This window comes from Camelina sativa, chromosome 3 (assembly GCF_000633955.1).
Source record: "Camelina sativa cultivar DH55 chromosome 3, Cs, whole genome shotgun sequence".
Lineage (NCBI taxonomy): Eukaryota > Viridiplantae > Streptophyta > Magnoliopsida > Brassicales > Brassicaceae > Camelina > Camelina sativa.
Window position 1 is genome coordinate 7,106,049 of NC_025687.1, and position 14,650 is coordinate 7,120,698.

Below are 14,650 nucleotides of genomic sequence, written 5' to 3' on the forward strand. Positions count from 1 at the left end.
AAAAAAGGTATATNCTTACACGTGAGGCTGCAATATTCTCTCGCAGGAAAAGCCTTGCAGGTACATAGACTTGCCAATAAAAACTTAACTTCATTACTGGTGCATCAACTTCACTTTCGATTGAAATACTAAACCAACATGTTTTTCTTGTCTCTCTCGAAGGTGCTGGAACTAAAATGGACGGTGGTATCAGACGAAGTACAAGGATCAAGTCAAGACCACTCGAATTCTGGAGAGGTGAAAGATTCTTGTACGGACGGATCCATGAGAGTAAGTCACATATTCGTTTTACCACATCGATTTTTTAAAATGCTTGTTTTCCAATTCATAACGTTCTTATTGTTTCCATAGGTATGACTACTGTTATCGGCATAAAGTATGGATCCCCGGGAGATGGTAAAAGTGACAAGCGTGCATCTAAGGTGAAATCATATGTATCTGATGATTACAAAGACCTGGTTGATTTTGCTGCCCTGCATTGAAGTATCATCATAATCTTAGGAAGGAAATGGTCAACCATCCTCTTGTGATCATAATAACTATGGCGTCTTGTGTCTTACAACGAACGTCACTAAACTTGTCACTGTCTTCCTTTAAAACCGCAACAGCATAAGACTTTCGCAAATGTAACGAAAGTTTTCAACTTTCAATTAGTCTCTTCCATGATACTTGTCAACTTGCATTTGTCACATTAGTCTTTGCCTCTTTGATATTTCTTTAGGTCACTTTTTGTAACCACCTTTCTCTCTTAAATGCTGCCTTGACTATTAATATTCTCTTAACTAAAGTCAAATATATTGTATTTAGGAGACTGCTATTTGATTTTAACTGAATTAGCCCAACCAAATTCGAATAGCGGGTCATTATTTTGGACAAGTGGTTCATGACTATAATTTTAAATTCAACAAACCAAAAAAGGTATATTTTTGAATTTGGCAAATGCAATTGCTTCTTCGATTGCTAAACATATGACTAGGGGTGATCAGTTTCATTCATATATGGCACCTTGAAAATCGTTCATGGCTCCATGATCAAGTGTGGAATGAAGCAAATTATTGAGTTTCTTCTCTTGCTTCGGTTTTGCTTTCTCTGTTTTTAATAAGTATCGGAAAAGGAAAAAAGAGGCGTACGTGTATTGTTTGATAATAGAACCAAAACGAAAACGAAATGGGTTCAGCTGTTTAGACATTTTTACTGGAACTCAATATTCATACACCCCTTCCTTGATCCGCTTTTCTTGGATCGTGTCGCAAATGAAAACTGAATGGCAATCTCGCTATCGAGTATGGTCCTAATATTTTGATATAACCAAACATTTTACTTTCTAGGTAAAAAATGCCAATATTGAGAAGAACCCACAATTTTGGAGGAGCAAAACATTAAATGCCTGACGGCATTTGTACTTGTTTTTCCCATACGCTTTTGAAACCCATTAAAGTACTTGACTTCCGACTGATGATAAAACCCGCCTATCTCTGTCTTTAGATACACCTTGATCGAATCAATCTAGCTAACGCGTGCGGCTTGCCTTCCGGACAAGACATAAAAACCACTAAAGCCTTTAGTAATATTATATAGTTTCAAAAAACCAAAATTACCAATTATCTCCAGTTCTCCACTATAGTTTTTACTGGTAAACGAAGACAAATAATCCACGTAAGCAAATTGGATAACGATCACAAATTGACAATGGTACAATAAAAAAGTAGATCACGGGCTCGTTACAGTATTTGATTAGATGTCGACCGTCTCTACAAACAAAGTATGAGTCCCTCCTTTTCTCACGTAGTAAATATATATAATTATATATCATCATGTTTTCAGCTGCTGACAAAAATATATATCTGGAAATCAAACGATGTATGTATATTACATATTCTATAGGTCTAAGTACGTAATTCAGAATATCATTTGTAATACCCAGTCAAAATTAATCTACTCTAGCGTTCTTATACGAATAAAAATATTGGTCATATTATATGACCCATTTTGACACCCCTGACTCATATATAAGATATACTTGGAAATAAATCGATGTATGGATATATATCACATGTTCTAGATCTAAATACGTAATTCGGTATATCATTCGTAATTCCCAGTCAAAATTAATATACTCTCTACCGTTCTTATATGAATAAAAGTATTGGTCAGACTCATTTACTGATTCATAATGATTAAATTTGTTTTTATTTTCTTATCAAATGTATGATTCAGTTTTTTTCCTCAAAATATATGTCAGTCTGATTATTCGTTGACCAAGATAACCAGCCGACGATGGCTTGCCTTTGGGATGTTGACACCTTATATCGTTTGTTATTTTCCAATTATTGTGTTAGCCAGACGCCGTGTCGTTTTTTTCCAACTATTTGCAGCCCACATGCCGTGTAGTTTTTGCTTTTCTTTCGTTTCACAGTTCCATTAATGTATGCCTCATCATCACACTACTCCATAGAAATTTTATATGCCTTCGTATGCTTACAAATCAAAATACTTACATATAATAAAGCAGAGGAAGGCCTATATAAGATTTTTCCAGGCTATACCATTTTTCAAGATTGGATGGACAATCCAATTTGTTTTCCTAAATAATGTTTCTATGGAAATAAAGATATTCTATTGTGTATATCACCCTTTCTCTAATGAAGTGATAGCGCCCATGTATATGTTTGCTCCTCCCGTGGAAAACATGGTTCTTGGTGAGAGCAATCGCCGATTGATTATCAATCCGGATAATAACTTTCTCTTATGCAGCTCCGGTGATCTCTACCATCAAGTCTGGTAACCAAACAGCTTGTTTTGCTGCTTCAGTACCAGCCATGAACTCGGCTTCACATAAGGATAAAGTCACTACATCTTGTTTCTGTGAACACCATGTGATAGGATCCTCTCCAAGATAAAAAGTATGTCCCGAGGTGCTCCTACCATCATCTTCATCAATGTTATGGCTACTGTCGTTGTACCCAATTAGACGAGGCATCTTCATTCTCCCATAGGATAATCCAAGGGTAATAGTTCCTTTTAGATATCTAAGACATTGTTTCATTGCTGCTCCATGCGACTCCCTAGGACTCTGCATATAACGACTAAGAATTCCAACACAATAGGACAAATCTGGTATAGTATGCAACAAATACCGTAAAAAACCAACTTTCTTCCTATAAGCAGTTGCATCTATCTCCTTCTCCTTTTCTGCTTTCGACAACTTTAGCTCTGGTTCCATCAGAATAAGCACCGAGTTGCACTTTGACATTCATGTATCCTCGAATATCCTCTGAGCGTAACGAGCTTGGCTCAATGTGATACCACCTTGATGTTGATTCACCTCCATACCAAGGTAGTAAGTCAGTCTTCCAAGGTCACTTATTTCAAATTTAGAAGACATCTCCTCCTTAAATTTGTTTATACCTACCAAGCTTGTTCCTGTAAGAAACAGATCATCAACATAAACTCCAATAATTATAAGATCAGTACCGATGCTTTTCCGATAGATAGAGGGTTCCTTTGAGCACTTTATGAACCGCAACTCATGTAAAATGTGATTCAACTTGTTATTCCAAGCTCTAGGCGCCTGTCTCAAACCATACAAAGCTTTGTTTAGCTTATACACCTTCCCTTCATTGCCTTTTTGTTCAAATCCCTCAGGTTGAGAAACATACATAGTCTCCTTAAGTTCTCCATGGAGAAAGACTGTTTTTACATCTAGATGATGAATCTCCCATCCATGAGAAGCTGCAAGATCAATCAGTAATCTTATTGTTTCAATCCTAGCAACAGGTGCAAAAACCTCCTCAAAATCAACACCATACTTCTGCACATATCCTTTTGCTACAAGTCGAGCTTTGTACTTGTTGATACTCCCATCTGAATTTCTCTTCAGTTTAAATACCCACTTTAAGCCAATTGGCCTTGCTCCAACAGGCAAATCAGTTAGATCCCATGTTCTAAGCTTCTCAATTGATTCTATCTCATCTTCGCAGGCCCGTATCCACTCCTTAGACTCCTTGGCTTCATAAAAATTTCTCGGTTCATATTAATACACATCAACAAGAACTCACCTTCTTCTTCTGCAAGTAAAACATAGTCCTCCAAATATTTTGGTTTAATACTTGGTCGTGTTGACCTTCGCAGTTCAGGTTCTAACAAGGTTGCACAAGGTTCTGCAGATATTGTTGCAGTATCGTGTTCATCATTCTTTGTTTTACCTTCTCTGTTCTCAAATCTTTCATCATTCTTGACTTTGCATCGAGATTCTTCACCAAGATCTTGAGATTTACTTCTTTCTTCATACTCTATAAGGCCGTGATTGCCAAAATCACCAAAACTGATCCTAAAACTCTCATCCTCCTCCTCTGTTGTTGACTTGTTACTCCAGTTCCACCCTTTTGATTCGTCAAACACTACATCTCGACTTACTATAATTTTGTTTGACTGAGGATCCAACAGTCAATATGCCTTAGAACTAGGTTCGGTTCCTAAGTGAACAAGCATCCTCGTACGATCATCAAGTTTTTTAAGATTTGGTTTCGCCCCCTTGGCATAACCAATACAACCAAATATCCTAATGTGCTCCACTGTAGGTCTATTATCCCGGAAGAGTTCATATGGTGTCAAATCCTTCAAAGCTCGTGTTACTACTCTATTTAGCAAATAGGTAGAGTGTCTTAGTGCTTCCCCCCAGAGATGGTTAGGCATATTTATATGCTTCAAGATGCTTCTTGTCATCTCCATCAAGGTTCAGTTACGTCTCTCTACCACTCCTTTCTGTTGTGGAGTGTAAGGAGCTGTCAAATGTCTCTTAATGCCTGCACTTTCACAAAAAGAGTTAAACTCATTAGATACAAACTTCCTCCCCTATCTGTTCTAAAAGTCTGTATTTTCTCTGCAACTTCCTTTTCAATTATAGCTTTAAATTTCTGAAACTTATGAAACGCTTCTCCCTTCTCTTTTAATAACATTGTCCACATGTAGGGAGAGTAGTCGCCAATAATCACAAAAATGTATCTATTCCCAGCTGGTATACATGGAGTAATAGGACCACAAAGATCTCCATGTAGGAGTTCTAGCCTTTTCTTAGCTCGAAAGGTAGACGCTTGAGGAAACATACGTCTTGTTTGCTTCCCAAGTAGACATGATCTACAAATTTCCTTTACATGAGAGAGTTTTGGAGCTCCTAGAACCAATTATTTCCCTAACATCGAAGTTAATGTTGCATAATTGATGTGTCCTAACCTTGCATACCACACACTTGGCTCACTTACATCTGCAAGATATGAACAAGCACTATCTTGTAGTCCCATCTGAACTTTGTACAATCAGTTTTTAGACTTTTCTGTTTTCACAAGTAGGTTTCCTTCTCGATCATGCATAGTCAAGTAATTTCCCCTTAACCGAATGTCACAACCTGCTTCAATAGCCTGTCCAAGGCTTATGATATTGCTGTTAAGATCATGAATGAAATAGACATCAGTCATAACTCGTGGTTTTCCATTCTGATCAATAAAGGCAATTGTTCCTTTTCCTTCGATATTGATCCTAGAATCATCCCCAAAACGAACTTTTCTGTTTATAGTTCTGTCAAGCTTGTTAAAGTACCTTTTATCCCCAGTCATATGGTTACTCGCACCGTTATCAAGGTACCATATGTTATCACTTCCTGAAGTGATCTCAAACTTACTTGGTATAACATCCTTTTCGTTTAGGTAAACCACTTCATGCATCAAGAGCTCGTCTGCTTCCTCTGTGTCTTTGTTAGCAGTTTCCTTGGTGATATTCTCTTCCATTTCCTGTAGCTTAAGTAATCGGTCTGGACATTGTGCAGCAAAGTGACCGTTTTGGTCACAACGAAAACATGTAAATTGTGACATGTTTCTACCACCATAGCGACCTCTTCCTCGTCCTCTGTAAAACGACCTTCCTCCTCGACCTCTTCCTCTGAAACCTCCGAATTCGCCATTGTACTATCGATATTTTTGACTCGTCTGCGACTCTGTATACATCAATTTACCCTGGATCTCTTGCGTATCCTCCTCCTCACAGATACGTTCCTCGTAAGCTTTCAGTCGGCCAACAATATCTTCAAAACTGATGGTGTTCAGGTCAAGAACCTGTTCTAGGGAAGCAACTATGTGAATAATTTTTTTCCGAGGAAGACTATGAAGGAATTTCTTGACAATCTTTGATTCCTCTATATTAACTCCTAGGGCGGCTGATTTTGACGAAATCGTAGCTAGCTTTCCAGAAAAATCATCAATATTCTCAGATTCCTTCATCTTTAGTCTCTCAAACTCGACCATCAAAGTCTGTAGTCTGGCTTCTCGAACTCTCTCAGCTCCTACGTGTCTAGACCGTATTGCTTCCCACACTTTCTTAGCAGTATCAAGTTCTCCAACTTGCAGTGTTAAGCTTTCGGGTATTGATTGAAATAATAAGGCCATAGCTATGTCGTTATGTTCGAAATTGGCTCGTTGGTCTCTAATTCAATGGCGTCCCAAACTTTGTGTACCCTGAGAGCAATTCTCATCTTCATTGCCCAAACAGTGTAGTTTGTTGACGTTAGCATTGGACAAACAATAGAAGGTGATCCTCCTTCTTTAGGTCGTGGTGTGGCTACGGTAATCTCACTCATGATTTTTGCTCTGATACCAAATATAAATTCAGAGGTTTGTTTAGAACTCAAGATATAAAAGTATAACTCACTCTTATTAGTTTAAAAAAATTCTTTTCAAAAACTTAAACTCTCCCATCTCTCTTTTCTCACAAAACCTCATAAGTAATGTCACATCTCAACACCTCTTTATATAAGACTTTGCTAATCCTAATCAAACTAGGAATCACACACATATTACATATCTCCTAATACATTTCATCCTTATCTCCTAAATAAACTCAATTATAATAAGATTAGGATTAACCTCCAGCTCAAGCTTATCCCAACATTAACAACTCAGAAAAACTATTTTCCGATTAAGACTTTAAGTAAAGTTTATCAGAAAACTAATCTGAACCATATGCATGATTTTGTTTTTTTGGAGGGGACAAATTTAGGATTGTATTGTATATATATATATATATATATATATATATATATATATGTGTGTGTGTGCGATCCACAACATTTTGCTATGAATTATATTAAATTGTTCGATCTGTATGATTTAGCGATGTCTAATGTCATTGCACCCTTTAATAATACAATTTAATGGCAACGATAGATAAAGGATATACTAAAAGTCTAAAATGAAAAAGTAAAAAGTATCAGGAAAGAAACAACAATGGAAAATAAGAGGAAGCACGGAACCCCCCAAATATTGAACTTTTCAATTTTTTTTTTTGAAGGCTGTTTCTTTTCTTAATTCCCTGTTCCTCACGTTTTTCCTATATATATACGGTTTAGAATTGTTAATGAGTTTTGTTAAATATTAGTTTCGGATTGGATAGGTGGTTGTTCACAAATGAAATTGCATGTAAAATTATATTCTGAGTAGATAGGTCTATAAACTTTTTTTCTGAAAATAAAAAGTTACAAAATCAAAAGGATTCATGGCGGACACAGTTGCATTTGTCTTAGAGCAATATCATGAGTATTAAAATCAACACACACTTGTTTATTGTAAAACGGGAATTATATATGTCAAACACGTTAAACTTTTTTATTAAAAATATATATATATATATATATCCGGTTTTTTTTTTCATTTATACAGTGTATATAAAATTAATTTAAATGTTTTTTTTTTGAATGAATGTAAAATAATTTAAATGTCTATTTTGACAAAAACATACTTATAACAAAAATAACGAAATCAGTGAAAGTGACAAGGTATATTTGCCTCTTTCTCAAAGTCGCCTTTACCTTCTACAATTTCGTGTTATCGTCTCTTTTGCGTTGGGCGACTTGTATTTGTATATTCTGCCAAATCATCAATTTTTTTGGTATTATCAAATCTTTAACAATATAAATCGAGACACTATCACTAGACCGTCTAGGATATAGACGCATTGGTTTAACCAAAAATTAAGTATGCTTCACCCTATAACCATCCGTGTTTATTGATATGATATAGACTTATAGTAGTACTAATTCTGATAGTATAGTGTATATTAATTAAAATACAATAATCGTTTGGGTGGCTCTATTTGGTTAGCATGTCTTCGTGAATAATTTACGCGCCACATGGGATCACATGGGACCTTGGTAATATTTTTCTCAAATATTTTAACTACCATACTTTGACATTTGTTCTCTCTAAATTGTTGGAATTGATATAGATCCATGCATAGATTATTGATTTCTTTTTGATATCTCCACTACCAAACTAGTCCAAAACTAATATTTTATTTTGTTTGTCTCCATTTAAGCTACAACGTGGAATAGTTTGATTAACACGTTAATTGAAGATTCTATAATTATTTATACATTGTACACTTTTAATAATTACGGCATAAAGCAACGTTAATTCCACGTCGAGCATCTTATTATTGCGATTAGTCAGTGAGAGTTAACTTAACAATTCCATTATTCGCAAAGTCAGCTGCAAATATATTAAGATGCGTAACTTTAAAAGATGGATTCAAGTATTTATTATTTAACATAGAATCCGTTGGAATGAAAACTGCTCTTTAGGTCTAGAAATCGAATGGACCACTAGCTACAAGGTCTCCATCAAATAAACGCAAAACCGCAAAATAATTCAAACATCCGATCGGTACTCTCTCCCGACTTCTGTTAACTTTCTCCTATCAATCAATAATGAACAAAACTTTAGAAACGTTCGTAGAAGAATTTTAAATCAAGAAAAGTCGTAAAAAGCAAAAAGAACTTAAAACAACAGTCATAATATATATATATACTCCTTTTCCTTTTCATGATAAAACGTAACCTTTTACTACTTTTCTAGTCTTTAACCAATTATATTTCTTATTGGAATCATAAATTAAATAGGTTGATAAAATCAATAAAATACCTATCTTCTATGAGTATAATTGAATTACAAATTCCACTTACAGTTTATAGCTTCTAGAAGACTTATCTCCTCTATAAAGTGGGCTACAACACACTCTTCTCTCTCACATCATTCATAATCTCATATTCCCAATCTGAATAATAATATTTCATTTTCTCAAAAATCTTGAAACTTTCTAAAAACGATCGATGGAGCTTATTCCTGATCTTCCCGAAACCGTAGCCCGCGAGTGTCTCCTACGCAGCTCCTACCACCAGTTCCCTCTTATGGCCTCCGTTTGCAAACTCTGGCAGCGAGAAATCAGCCTCCCTGATTTTTTCCGACACCGTAAAGCTTCAGGACATAGTCAGGAGCTTGTTGTCCTGTCTCAAGCTCACGTCGACGACCCGGTTAACAAACTCGGTTCGGGTAAAACCATCCCCACGCCCGTATACCGGATTTCGGTTCTTGAACTTGGGTCCGGTCTTAGGAGCGAGCTGCCTCCGGTTCCAGGCCAATCCAAAGGGTTGCCTCTGTTCTGCAGACTAGCCTCCGTCGGGTCGGATCTTGTTGTGTTAGGCGGACTTGACCCGGTTACATGGAGGACCTCTGACTCGGTCTTCGTTTTCAGCTTCTTGACGTCCACGTGGCGCGTGGGGAAGAGCATGCCACGTGGACCTCGTTCATTCTTCGCCTGCGCTTCGGATTCTGAACGGAACGTCTTCGTGGCGGGTGGACACGACGAAGACAAGAACGCGATGATGTCAGCTATAGTGTACGACGTGGCTGAAGATAAATGGGCTTTTTTGCCGGATATGGGCCGCGAGAGAGACGAATGCACGGCTATTTTCCACGCTGGCAAATTCCACGTCATCGGTGGTTACGCCACGGAGGAGCAAGGGCAGTTTAGTAGAACAGCTGAATCGTTCGACGTCAGCACGTGGCGGTGGGGTTCGCAAGCGGACGAGTTCCTCTCTTCGGGGATGACTACGTGGCCTCCTGTTTGTGCCGCCGGTGAAAACGGAGGTTTGTACGCTTGTTGTCGCCGTGGTCTGATGGTGATGAGAGGCGAAACGTGGCATAAAGTTGGGGAGATACCTGCTGACGTGTGCAATGTGTCTTATGTGGCGGTAAGCAGGTCCGGGAAGCTGGTCGTGATCGGTTCGGCTCGGTACGGCGAACCAAGCGTAGGGTATAGTTGGGATATTAGCAATTCTCGATGGGTAAAACTGGAAACACATGAAAAATATGAAGGCCACGTTCAAGCTGGTTGCTTCTTGGAGATGTAAAAATAACTTGAAAAAAGGTTCACATGTCGTTCATGCGTAATGACGCTAAAGTGGTCGGTTGGTTTTTCCATGAGTGACTGTATCAAATATTCTAAGTGCTATAGATATATTAATTTGTAAGCTTGATTAATAGTCGACTGATTGTATAAAACTGTTATATGTGTGATGTTAATAATTCAATGTAGACCTAATAAGCTTACGAGGACAAGAGTGTCGATGCGTTATGTACTTGTATATTGGTCCCATTTCGTTTTTTTTTTATTTGAAAATACCACAATCGTGTCATCTGAAGTTATGTTGCTAGTTGAAACGAAATTCCCATGAACATCAACTCAAATTTTATTTTTAGGTCAAAGTATGAACTGGCAATGCAATTAACGCATGACATCAGTTTAACACTTTTGGAACATTACGTTCCAAACTTACTTCCAAAGGCAATGATGCATCATCCCTCTGAAACCCATATCATTTTAAGATTCTCACTAAAACTGTATGTACTTTCATTTTCTCATAATTATGCTAAGGAAATTTGGTATACGAGACTTATGTTGGGCCAAGAATGAATTTTAGTTTTAGATTTTGTAAACCCACTAACAGCCCCTATTTTAACAATTCTCAATAACAAACTCTGTGCTATTAATGAGACGAAGGGGGGATGACCGTCTTCCTCCTCGGAGGAAACCCCCCATCCACTTTGGGTGTAACTTGTAAGCTAAAGATTCTCAATGCATTCCTCTGAAACCCATATCATTTATATGGGCATCCACTTTGCGTATTGTATATGTATCAGTTGATCCAGGTTTTGATCACGATGTTTTCTACTCAATCCCAATCATTCTCCCATAGTGTGGATGGGACCGGTGGCTTGTCCACCTTCAATATAATCTTATTCGCTTGTTTCGTTTCTCTATGTGAAATATAACATTCGCTTAATATTCTACTACTAGCCCAGCACATGTATGTTTCATATAAACCCAAAATATTTAGATCAAAGCATATATATATAAGGTCAGATAGAGAGGCCCATTATTCAGATATGGAGGGAGGAGTGGCCTATCTCCCATGTAAAATAATCGAATAAAAAAGTGTGTTTTGGCGGGCAATTTCTGCAAATGCCAAAGAATCTCGAATATTCCATATTATTACCTGTCATTTCCCTTTCTTTGATAAACTACGAAACAAAAAAAAGAAGGAAGAGAGGACAAACATATGAGTTTACATCCGAAAAACAAGCTGTTACGATTTCAATTCATTAATAATGATAATTGGGTTTGTGTAACCGTAGTTTTAAAAAAATACAAAGTTTTTTTTTTTTCTTAACCAAATATCATCTACTTAGTGAAAGTATGATTTGTGTCAGTCATGAGAAACAAACTGAGGTCGCTCGGACTTGTGTCGGTGAGACTGAATCAGAAGAATTGTTTAAAGAGAGGGGGGGAAGAGATGGGTATTGAACGTTGGATGTGAGAGAGAGGACCCATACACCCACCAATCGAAAGGTCACGATCTATTTGAGGTGGAAATGAGTCCCACTTACCCGCAGGAATATTATGGGGACCGCACGCTCCTTAACTCTTGCAATGTCACTTGCTTCATATCCCACTCTTCAAGATAAAGTGATTACATTACATTACACCATTTTCTATTTATTTTATTAATGTATGATTTTGATTTCCCTCCCCAAAGATTTGCTTTGCTATCTCCCCCATTACGCAGTACAGTCAGTAATAATAAAGAAAACAATTCTAGATCTTATACGTTTTTTTTAATAGGTACCAATAAATATCTGACACTACTACTGAATCGATAAAATAAATAAAATAATGCACCTAAATGTTACTAAAGAAATCAAACAATTCATAACTTTTGCCTGTTAAGCATATGATTATGACTCGTCCGTGACTGTTTAACCAAATCAATCGGTACAAGTTATATCTTTTTTTTACTACAGTGTTTGAATACCCTTGAACTTTTAATAAATTTGATTGATACTTATCACCGCCTTATGGCATTGTCAATGTACATAAACTATAAACATTGAGATGTCACCAAATTTTGATGAGACTTTAAAATTAGAAAACATGATAATTACGACAGCGACGACGATAATCTATGGAAAGTCTCTCGGATGTTACCGTGTAAATTAAAAAAATTATTGGCCTTCTTTTTAATTCAATTATTGTTTACTTTTAATTAGGTGGTTTTGGTTTGAATTCTACGTTTTACACAGTCAGCACTTGGATAGATAACCTTTGCCAAGCAACGATATTTATAATTTAGGATATAAAATGGAAACTAAATCGTGATTGAAAGATAATAATAGAAGTAGTCTGTCGTCCAGCCACATAACTAGAAAATATTTCATTTCCATTACACGAAATTGTTTCCAGATTCATTAGAGCAAACCTGCAAAAGGGAACAAAGATAAAGCATGAGTGGTCACTAGTACTCACTGTTACCAAAAAAGATAAAAAAAAATTAATGCTAAGAAAATTCAGAATTCCACAAAATAAAAGTTTTAATAGTTAAGATATAATTTTCAAAAGGTATTTATCCGATTGGAGGCTTTGCACACCATTCAATACACATAAATACGTCAGCCGTTCGAAAAAGGCATCCCCGCCTATATCCATCCTTCTCTCACTCTCACATACACAACTCGTTAATTTTTTCTTATTCGTATGCTCGCTCTCTCAGAGGCGTTATCTACATACGGTTTGGGTGCACCGTATCTTCATATACGCCTGTCACGTAATGAAAGATGAATTAAAAAAAAGTTAAAGAATCTATAAGTAATCTCTACGTAATCGAACAAATGCCAAAATAATTTAGTACAACACGTCGAATCAAATTGCGATAGTACTATAGAGTATCGATTCCATATTAGACGAATACACGAAGTTCTATCTTTTTTTTCTATACCACACTACAAAATTGGATCATAAACTGTAAAGGTTTTTTTGACAAAAAAAAAAAAAGCTGTAAAGGTTATTGCTTTGAATATTGGGAAAATTGATTTAAAAGAACATTTTTGCTTCAATTTGTGTCATTATGCCTTCTACGCTAAATTTGCCATTATGCCTAAATTACCCTTTAAAAAATGAAACTAACTTTTAAGCAATTTTAAAATTTCAATCACCTAAAAACAAATTCTACAAATAAGAAAGAGATTGTCATAAGGTGTTTTTGATGAAAATTTGATGTTTTAACATTGAAAAAATATTTTTCTGCAACATTTAGAATATATGTTCTACTAATTGTATATATTCTGAAGATATTAGATTATAAATTCTACATACTGTACATGTTCTAAAAAATGTAGATTACAAATTCTTCGCATTCTACTTGTTCTGAAAACTTTAGAATAAATATATCTTCTAAAACTTTTAGAAGTCGGATTTTGTATGTCTTCTACAGAAATTAGAATATATATTCTACACATAACTCTATATTCTACAAATTTTAGAATTTGTTTTCTTCACTTTATACATATTCTACTGAAGTCAGAATATGAAATCTACATTTTATCATGTGTCCTGCGAAAATTAGAACACTAATTCTACACTTTCCACTATGTTCTTCATAATTTAGAAAGTATATTCTACACTATGTTAGACAAGGAAACTGAATCCGAAATTTAAGGAAACAATATTTACGTAATCCCGAAATTATGCCTAATCAAATATATTCTTAAGATTACGTTCTAACATGTTTAGAAAACGTGTTCTGAAAACATTAAACCCCATTTTTAATCGATTTTGTTCAAGGTTTTTCAACATTTTCCAACCTAAATTTCATTCAAGAGTTCATTTTGCAGTATGTTGCAAATCTATGTAACATGTGGTGTATGGAGATGTATCGGCCAAAATGAATGGAGATTTATTGTTGATGAAGAAAAACGTGGGAGACTTCTTACTTTTCAAGCCAATTCAACTCTTGAAGAGCTAAAGATGATGGTTTTGGAAGACTATGAAATACAACAAAATATGGTTGATGTGGAATTTAGTTATTTACCCTTTGATCTCAGTGTTGATTCTCCTCCGGTTGTTATGATGAATGATCGCCAAGTGAAAAATTTTGTTGCTTATTGGAGAATGAAGAATAACATACGGTTGTGTGTGACGTTTAAAGCCACGGTGAATGATAGAAGCAATATTGATCTGAATAAGGAACCAAGCGATTCAAGTGAGGGAGGCGTTGACGTTCTTCTGCATGAAAAGCTGCCAAAATTTGTGAGTAAAGCAAAACCGAATGATTCTAACTTCATAACTTTTAAGGACGCTGAAGTTGGTGCTAGATCTATGATGGTTGATTCTATGGTAAAGAAGGGACAATATTTCAAAAGCAAGGAAGCTTTACAGGCAAGTTTAGAAATTTTTGCGATGAAGTATAACTTCGATTACAGAGTTACTAAAT

The 14,650-nt window shown here is 36.0% G+C and overlaps 2 protein-coding genes and 1 long non-coding RNA gene across 3 annotated transcripts in view; 2 read left to right on the plus strand and 1 right to left on the minus strand.

Moving 5' to 3' along the window:
- Nucleotides 15-771, plus strand: LOC104774363. The gene is made up of 3 exons (XR_765315.2): nucleotides 15-60; nucleotides 163-270; nucleotides 352-771. It is a non-coding gene; the product is annotated as an uncharacterized LOC104774363 (long non-coding RNA).
- On the plus strand, nucleotides 9,065-10,462 carry LOC104774370 (F-box/kelch-repeat protein At1g15670-like). The gene has a single exon (XM_010498997.1). The coding sequence runs from the start codon at nucleotides 9,155-9,157 to the stop codon at nucleotides 10,232-10,234; it is 1,080 nt and encodes a 359-aa protein (XP_010497299.1). The 5' UTR covers nucleotides 9,065-9,154; the 3' UTR covers nucleotides 10,235-10,462.
- The window catches only part of LOC104778729, a 5,725-nt gene continuing 3,679 nt past the window's right edge, over nucleotides 12,605-14,650 (minus strand). The window contains exon 4 of the mRNA XM_019239751.1: nucleotides 12,605-12,640. Within this exon, the coding sequence (XP_019095296.1) occupies nucleotides 12,605-12,640 (36 nt within the window). The remainder of the gene's footprint in view (nucleotides 12,641-14,650) is intronic.